Source organism: Melospiza georgiana, chromosome 5 (genome assembly GCF_028018845.1).
Source record: "Melospiza georgiana isolate bMelGeo1 chromosome 5, bMelGeo1.pri, whole genome shotgun sequence".
Taxonomy (NCBI): Eukaryota; Metazoa; Chordata; class Aves; order Passeriformes; family Passerellidae; genus Melospiza; species Melospiza georgiana.
The window spans coordinates 67,614,004-67,622,327 of record NC_080434.1 but is presented as its reverse complement, the minus strand read 5'-3'; the positions used below and the strand labels follow the sequence as shown (position 1 = coordinate 67,622,327).

The window sequence follows — 8,324 nt, the reverse complement described above, 5'->3', positions numbered from 1 at the left end:
CAAGGCTGGGCAGGCACAATAAAAGGGAATTTATATCTGCGAGGGGGAAAAAATTTAAAATGTATTTTAAAAAAATTAAAAAGAAATATTTTTTTAAAATATTTTTAAAGTTTTTTTTAAATATTCAAAATTTGATAAAAACATAATTTGAAAAATATGTTGAAAAGTGCGCTGAATAAACGTAACGGGGGAAAGGCCAGGGGCAGCCGCGCTGTGGGCAGGCGAGGCCCGGCGCTCCAGGGATGCAGCCACATTTCCAGATCCGGTCCTGTTCACGCTCTTGCTGGTTCTGATCCCGGTTCCGTGGCTGTTCCTGGTGCCGGGCTCATTCCCGGTCTCGTTCCCGTTCCTTTCCCGGTCCCGTTCCTATTCCCGGTCCCGGGCCCGTTCCCGCCCCGCCGCTCCCTCACGGAAGCCGCCCCGCCTCACAGCGGCCGCCAGGGGGCGCCCCGCTCCGACCACGCCCCGCTAGCGCGCAGCGGGCCCAGCCCTCTGGCACCGACCAATCAGAGCCGGCGGCGCTGCCCGCGCTCTCCCAGCGGCCATTCACAAAGCGGCGGTGGCATGAATGGGGCGGGTCACGTGGGTAGGCGCGTTCCCACGCCCCCTCCTCTGGGTTCCGGGATGGAGCGGGCACCGGGAGCGGGATCGGGAGCAGGGCTGGGATCGGGATCGGGATCGGGGTCGGGGTCGGGGTCGGGGTCGGGATCGGGATCGGGGTCGGGGTCGGGGTCGGGCTCTGGCTCTGGGTCAGGATCGGGATCGGGATCAGGATCAGGGTCGGGGTCAGGTTCGGGATCGGGGTCGGGAGCGCGACCGGGACCGGGACCGGGATCGGTACCGGGGCGCTGGGCCGCCACCGCCTGCGTGGTGACGGGCGCTTCCCGCGGCTTCGGGCGCAGCCTGGCGCGGCTGCTGGCGCCGCAGCTCGGGCCCGGCTCGGTGCTGATGCTGCTGGCGCGATCCGCGGATGCGCTGGCCGAGCTGGCGACCGAGCTGCGCGCCGGGGCCACCGGCAATGACACCGGGTGCGGCACCGGGAGCAGCGAGCTGCGGGTGCAGTGCGTGCCCGCTGACCTGGGCTCCGAGGAGGGGCTGCGGAGGGCGAGCGCTGCCCTGCGGGAGCTGCTGCAGGACGCGTCCTTCGGCCGCCTGCTGCTGGTCAATAATGCCGGTACGACACCGCTGTCCCCGCCTGTCCCCCTCTGTCCCCGTCTGTCCCCTCCCCGAGCTCTGCCCTCCGTCCGCGGGGACAGCCGGGCCAGCCCCGCGCGGCTCCGGGCTTGGGATGCCAGCAAATACCCCAAAAGAGAGAAGGAGCTGCGGGATTTCCCCCTGTCCCGGTGTGGGTTTATTAAAGGAATTAATTGGGGGGTTCCTGGAGTGCTTTGCTGCTCCCAAGGTTTTGCTGTGCCCTCCTGCACCTTCTCATCCCCCTGCTCCCCGAATCCAAAGCTTCAGACAAAATTCCAGCCCCACCTTGTGGGTTCTTTCTCGTACCTTTAATGCCTTCAGTGCCCTTTTTACCCATTATGGCTGTAAATCACCCGTGGGTTCCATAGGGGTTCCAGGATCTGGGAGTGCTCTGGCGCAGGGCCCGTGGTGGCCCTTGGGGACATTGTGCTCCAGCCTGGGAGCTGTTTGCATTGGCACAAGGCTGGCAGGGCAGGTCCCTGTCCCCTGTCACTGCTGGGTCACTGTGACCTGAAATGGGCCGGGCTGGGCTCCTCAGGCTGCTGTGGGCCCTGGCAGGGCTGGGCCCCAAAGCTCTGGGGTTGTTGGGTGTGGAACGTGGCAGCCAGAGGGATCGGCTGTGGGGTTGATCTGTAAGAACTCATTTTCCACCTTTCTGGAGGTGTCCTGGGCCAGGCTGGACACTGGAAGCACCCTGGCACAGTGGAAGGACGTTGTTTAACATCCCCCCATCCCAAACCATTCCACATTTGCAATTCCCAGGCTCCTTGGGAGACATCTCCAAATCCTTCCTGGACCTGACCGACCTGGAGGAGATCAACTCCTACTTCTCCTTCAACATCAGCTCAGCCCTCTGCCTGACCTCCACGGCCCTGAGGGCCTTTGGGGCCCGGCCTGGCTGCAGCAGGACCGTGGTGAACATCTCATCCCTGTGTGCCCTGGAGCCCTTCCCCAGCTGGGCCCTGTACTGCTCTGGCAAGGCTGCCAGGGACATGATGTTCCGTGTGCTGGCCCTGGAGGAACCCGGAGTGCGTGTGCTCAACTATGCCCCAGGTGAGGAGAGCAGCTCCACCTTCTCCTGCCTTTGGGATGGGCATTCCTGCAGCCCAGCCCTGCTCCTGCCCCTCCAGCCCCCAGCAGCACAGCTGGGAGCCCAGTTCCCTGTGCTGCACTCCAAGGCTATCTCCCAGCTGGCTTTTACGTTGGGATCATGGAATTCCAGCTTGGGTTGGGGAGAAGAAATGTGAAAACCCATCCCATTATTCCATCCCATCCCACCCCATCCTATCCCACCCCATCCATGGGCAGGGACACCTATGGGTGCCACTATCCCAATGTCCAACCTGGCCTTGGGCACTGCCAGGGTTCCAGGGGCAGCCACAGCAAATCTGGGAATTCCAGCCCAGCCCCTGCCCACCCTCCCAGCCAGCAATTCCTTGCCAAGATCCCAGCCCAATCTCCCCTTTCCCAGTGGGAGCCATTCCCTGGCTCCTGTCCCTGCAGGCCTTGTCCCCAGTCCCTCTCCAGCTCTCCTGGAGCCCCTTCAGGGGCTCTGAGGATTCCCTGGATTTTTCCCTTCTCCAGGGGCACATTCCCAGCTCTGCCAGCCTGGCTCCAGAGCAGAGGGGCTCCAGAATCCTGGAACGGTTTGGGTTGGGAGGGACCTTAAATCCCATCCCATCCCACCCCATCCATGGCAGGGACACCTCCCACTGTCCCAGGTGGATCCAAGCCCCAATGTCCAACCTGGCCTTGGGCACTGCCAGGGATCCAGGGGCAGCCACAGCAAATCTGGCAATTCCAGCCCAGCCAGGAATTCCTAATTTCCAGTATCCCATCCTTCCCTGCCCTCTGGCACTGGAAGCCATTCCCTGGCTCCTGTCCCTCTGTCCCTTGTCCCCAGTCCCTCTCCAGCTCTCCTGGAGCCCCTTTAGGAACTTTGAGGATTCCCTGGGTTTTTCCCTTCTCCAGGGGAACATTCCCAGCTCTCCCAGCCTGGCTCCAGAGGGGAACACAACCCCTGGATTTTCCTCTCTCCTGAAGTGAATTGTTTGGGTGATTTTTCCTTTCCCCAGGCCCCCTGGACACGGACATGCAGCTCCTGGCCCGGAGCAGGACTCGGGACCCTGGGCTGCGCCAGCGCTTCCAGAGGCTGCAGGAGCAGGGCCAGCTCATCCCGAGCTCTGTGTCAGCCCAGAAGCTGCTCCAGCTCCTGCAGGAGGATTCCTTTCCCTCCGGAGCTCACGTGGATTTCTTTGACATCTGACCCCCTCCACTTTTGCCTCCCTGCTTTGCTTCCAGCTGAGCCTTTCCCTGGTGCCTCCAGTGGGACCTTGTTCAAATCCTGGGATTTGGGATCTCTGTGTGCCTTTTTGGTCCCTGTGTGCCTTGTGGTGCCCTTTTTGGTCTCTGTGTGCCTTGTGGTGCCCTTTTTCATCTCTGTGTGCCTTGTGGTGCCCTTTTTTGGGTTCTGTATGCCTTGTGGTGCCCTTTTTGGGCTCTTTGTGCCCTTTAGTGCCCTTTTTGGTCTCTGTGCGCCTTTTGGTGCCCTTTTTCATCTCTGTGTGTCTTGTGGTGCCCTTTTTGGTCTTTCTGTGCCCTTTGGTGCCCTTTTTTTGGCTCTGTGTGCCTTGTGATGCCCCTTTTTGGTCTCTGTGTGCCCTTTAGTGCCCTTTTGAGACTGGGCAGCAGCTCCTGCTACTGAGCCCTCACTGGCAGGGCTGCAATCCCTCACTCCCAGGGATTTGGGATTTTTCCTGATGGAATTGCCCTGGAAGGCTCAAATTCAGGAGTTTGTGGGAGCCAAAGGAGTTTGTGCCAGCCCCACAGAGGCCCCAGCAGGACCTGTGTCCCCCTGTGTCCCCCAAGGAGCCATTCCTGGGCTGGGATGTCCCCTGTGTCGTGTTTGAGGGTGCCCAGGATGAGGGAAGAGATGAGAATCTTGATTCCATGTTTCAGAAGGCTGATTTATTATTTCATTATATGATATGATATAATATTATATGATATTATAAGAAAATTATATACTAAAACTATACTCAAGAAAAGAGGAAGGATACATCAGAAGGGTAGAAAGGAATAATATAAATAATAAATAATATAAGAAATAATAAAATTTTGTGGCTGACCAGAGAGTCCCACACAGCTGGACTGGGATTGGTCATTAATTGAAAACATTTCCCATTAAACCAATCAGAGATGCACCTGTGGGTGATCAACATCCAGAGCACATTCCAAGCAATCAGATAATTCTTGTTTACATTTATTTCTGAGGCTTCTCAGGAGGAAAATCCTGGCAAAGGGATTTTCCAGGAGATATCAGTGACAATCCTGGATCCCTGGCTATGTCCCTGCTCCCCTGGGGCTCCTGCAGGGCTGGGCTGGGTTCTGGTTGTCATGATCTGTCCTTATGAACGGGGTTTGTGATGGTTTGTGGGGTGATCTCAGGGTGCAAAAGAACCAACATGGTACAAGGGGGTTTGCAGTGATAAAACAAATGCACCTTTGTTGAATGAGCACAGCAAAATAGAGGGATTAAGGGAGAGGAAAAAGATAAGGGAGAGAAAAGAGAGAGTGAAAGAAGGGGATAGAGCTACCAAACATAGAGACGAAGTCCTTTGGTCCAGTCCAGTTGAGGACCCGCCTGTTACATCGGGGAGATCTCAAAATCTCGATCTAACTCAGAGGTTTTTATTATGATAACTCTATTGGAAATTGTGCAGGGGGAAACAGGTACAATAAGGAATTGATGTAACAGGCAGTCCATGCTCTCAGCAGTAAACAGAGCCATTGTCTTCTTGGTCCAGCGGTCACAACCTGCAGGCAAACATCTCACTTTGGTCAGCTTTGGTTCCCCACACACCTCCCCGGGCTGGGGGTTTCATGTCTCAGTCCCTGATGGAGCAGAGGGACCTTTGCACATGGGGGTTCCATGTCTCAGTCCTTGATGGAGCAGAGGAGCCTTTTCACATGGGGGTTCCAAGTCTCAGTCCTTGGAAGGAGCAGAGAGGCCTTTGCACATGGGGGTTCCATGTGTCAGTCCTTGATGGAGCAGAGGAGCCTTTTCACATGGGGGTTCCAAGTCTCAGTCCTTGGAAGGAGCAGAGGAGCCTTTTCACATGGGGGTTCCATGTCTCAGTCCCTGATGGAGCAGAGGGACCTTTTCACATGGGGGTTCCATGTCTCAGTCCTTGCAAGGAGCAGAGGGGCCTTTGCACATGGGGGTTCCATGTGTCAGTCCTTGATGGAGCAGAGGGGCCTTTGCACATGGGGGTTTCAGTCCCAGCCCTTGGAAGGAGCAGAGGAGCCTTTTCACATGGAGGTTCCATGTGTCAGTCCTTGATGGAGAGGCTCCTTCCATCCCAGTCTGTCTGACACGGTGGTTGTAAAACAGGTGAGGGTCTTCTGTGGGAGACCACCCGAAACTCAGGAGAAGTCCAGCCAGGCCGAGAGGTGGGAGAGCTTCCAAGGCTGCTGTTGCAAACAGGGCACGGTGCCCCCTTCTTCTTCTCATTGGGCTCAGTGTAGCACACAGCAAACACACCTGTGAAAACAAAAGCTTAACACTGAGCTCTCCGGTCTCAGGGCCTTTGGCGTGTGTAACTTTCTCCTTCAGAGCCAGAGATTTTAGACAGGGGGGTCTTCTCTTCAGTGGTCCCCCAATGATGACCGTGAGGCAGATGAGGGAAAATTCAAACAGACTCTCACACACTGGGCAAGGAGCAGCAAAGCCTCTCCCGGTGCTTTTCCCACAAACACCAGTGACCGCCAGGAGAGGGAGCAGCCTTGGAGGAATTGGGAATTTTGGCTGAGGTCACCAGTTCACAGAAACTGAGCAGAGCTCGCAGCAAAGGCACAGCCCTGAGTTCCTGCCCTGCTGCCTGTGCAGGGTTTGGGTCCAAGCCTTGCTCTGGGGCTTCAGCCCCTTCCTTTTAATTATTTGTGGGGGTTTTTTGTCACTTTTCCTTCAGATTGCAGCAGGCACAGACACACAGAGACTTTTCCTCTGGAAAGCTGATGCAGAAGAGTTGTTTTGAAGTCCTGAAATATGCCCTGGAAATGCCCCTCTGTGCCCCCTCCACCCCAACCCTGCAGCTCAGATTTTGCCCCCCCTGGCTCTCCAATCATTAAAATTCTAAAATCATTCAAATCCTGAGGCCTGTCTGCTCTGGGGTTTCTGCTGTGTCTAGCAGGGTGGGTGAATTCCTGCCAGGGTGGGAGGAGGATCCTGGGTTAAGCCCTGGTTTCACCCAGCAAGCACCAGAATTCCCTCCTGGAGTCCTGGCCTCCCCTCTCCGAGCCTTTTCATTAATTCTGTGTTCATTTAATCCTGCCAAGCTCCTAAATCCCTCCTCCCCAGCCAGCCCTGCTGTCTGCTTTCAGCTTTCCTTCCTGCCTAGGACTTTCATTAGCAAAAATCCCTCTGAGATCCCCACCCTGGCACTGGGAATGTTGGGATTTGATTCCTGCTGGGTTTATGGGGCTGGGAAGCCTCCCTGGGCTGGCTCGTGCTGAAATGTCCCCCCTCTCCTCACCTGCATCCCTGGGGGCTTTCCCCATCCCCTTTTGGGCAGGGATATTTTGGGATCTGGCTCTCTGCATAAAAGAACCTCAGAGCTTCCCAAGATCCCAATTTTCCTGTCCTCTGGGTGTTCTCTGTGCTCTGTCCCTCTGTCCCTTGTCCCCAGTCCCTCTCCAGCTCTTCTGGAGCCCCTCCAGGCCTGTCAGGGGCTCTGAGCTCTGCCTGGAGCCTTTCCTTCTCCAGGGGAACATTCCCAGCTCTGCCAGCCTGGCTCCAGAGCAGAGGGGCTCCAGAATCCTGGAATGGTTTGGGTTGGAAGGGACCTTAAATCTTGTCCCATCCCACCCCATCCATGGCAGGGACGCCTCCCACTGTCCCAGGTGGATCCAAGCCCCAATGTCCAACCTGGCCTTGGGCACTGCCAGGGATCCAGGGGCAGCCACAGCAAATCTGGGAATTCCAGCCCAGCCCCTGCCCACCCTCCCAGCCAGCAATTCCTTGCCAAGATCCCAGCCCAATCTCCCCTTTCCCAGTGGGAGCCATTCCCTGGCTCCTGTCCCTGCAGGCCTTGTCCCCAGTCCCTCTCCAGCCCTCCTGGAGCCCCTGCAGGGACTCTGAGGATTCCCTGGATTTTTCCCTTCTCCAGGGGAACATTCCCAGCTCTCCCAGCCTGGCTCCAGAGCAGCTCCAGGGTCTCCTCTGACCCTGCAGGGACAGGTCCATGTCCTCTGTGCTGGCCTGGGTCATTTTCAGGGACCATTCAACAGGTCCCAATGTCCCCTGGGTGTCGCTGTTCCTGGGTGTCAGCATCCCCTGGGAGCTGAAATCCTGGGAATTGCTGAGAATTCCAGACTTTCTGTGCTGACAGGCTCTGATCCCCAGGAGAATATTGCATTGGCCTGAGGCTGCAGAGAATCTTCCAGAATGGAACGGTGGAACTGGGATTGTGGGTGTGGAGTTTGAACAGAAGTGTGCGATATCACAGGGTGGGAAAATCAGAGTTTAAACGTTTGGAATGTAGTGATGTATATGGAGCAAAATGGAGGGTTTGGGGTGGAGGCTGCTCCTTCTCCTTCTCCTTCTCCTTCTCCTTTTCCTTCTCCTCCTCCTCCTCCTCCTCCTCCTCCTCCTCCTCCTCGGGTTTGGGTGTTTTTGTGTCATTGGATAAAAAGTCCCCATTGCAGGGCACAGGTAGTTGGTTATTGGGTTAAAAGTAAAAATAATTCAGGTGTCATTTCTTCATTGGACAGTTTATCATTAAAAAGCCTTGGAGATAGAGAGATGAGGCTCCATTTTTGGCTTGTGAGAGTGAAGTGCTGCAGAACTCAGGGTTTGTGAGACTGTGACAGAGATAAGAACTAACAAACATCTGAGTCCCAACAAGAAATTCCATCTACACCTTTAATCCCGACCTTGGAAAAAAAACATCTGAGTCCCAACAAGAAATTCCATCTACACATTTAATCCCGACCTTGGAAAAAGAAATTCAGACTACACACCTGGGTACCAGCATCTCCTGTGTACAAATATCACCTGGATGTCAACACCCACCAGGTACCAGCACTCCCAGGTGCCAGCATCCCCTGGACATCATCATTCTCTGGGTATC

The 8,324-nt window shown here is 55.9% G+C and overlaps 1 protein-coding gene across 1 annotated transcript; it reads left to right on the top strand.

The window, feature by feature from the left end:
* The first annotated feature begins 624 nt into the window (after positions 1-624).
* On the top strand, positions 625-6,349 carry SPR (sepiapterin reductase). Its single transcript, XM_058025199.1, has 3 exons — positions 625-1,174; positions 1,957-2,247; positions 3,270-6,349. The coding sequence occupies exons 1-3, from the start codon at positions 625-627 to the stop codon at positions 3,458-3,460; spliced, it is 1,032 nt and encodes a 343-aa protein (XP_057881182.1). The 3' UTR covers positions 3,461-6,349.
* The last annotated feature ends 1,975 nt before the right edge of the window (positions 6,350-8,324 follow it).

What these genes read in the sequence shown, in the direction of transcription:
- SPR (XM_058025199.1), top strand. Translation starts at nt 625, where the DNA reads ATGGAGCGGGCACCGGGAGCGGGATCGGGAGCAGGGCTGGGATCGGGA. An exon ending in GCTGCTGGTCAATAATGCCG is followed by an intron (nt 1,175 to 1,956) that starts GTACGACACCGC and finishes TGCAATTCCCAG; the next exon opens with GCTCCTTGGGAGACATCTCC. An exon ending in TGTGCTCAACTATGCCCCAG is followed by an intron (nt 2,248 to 3,269) that starts GTGAGGAGAGCA and finishes TCCTTTCCCCAG; the next exon opens with GCCCCCTGGACACGGACATG.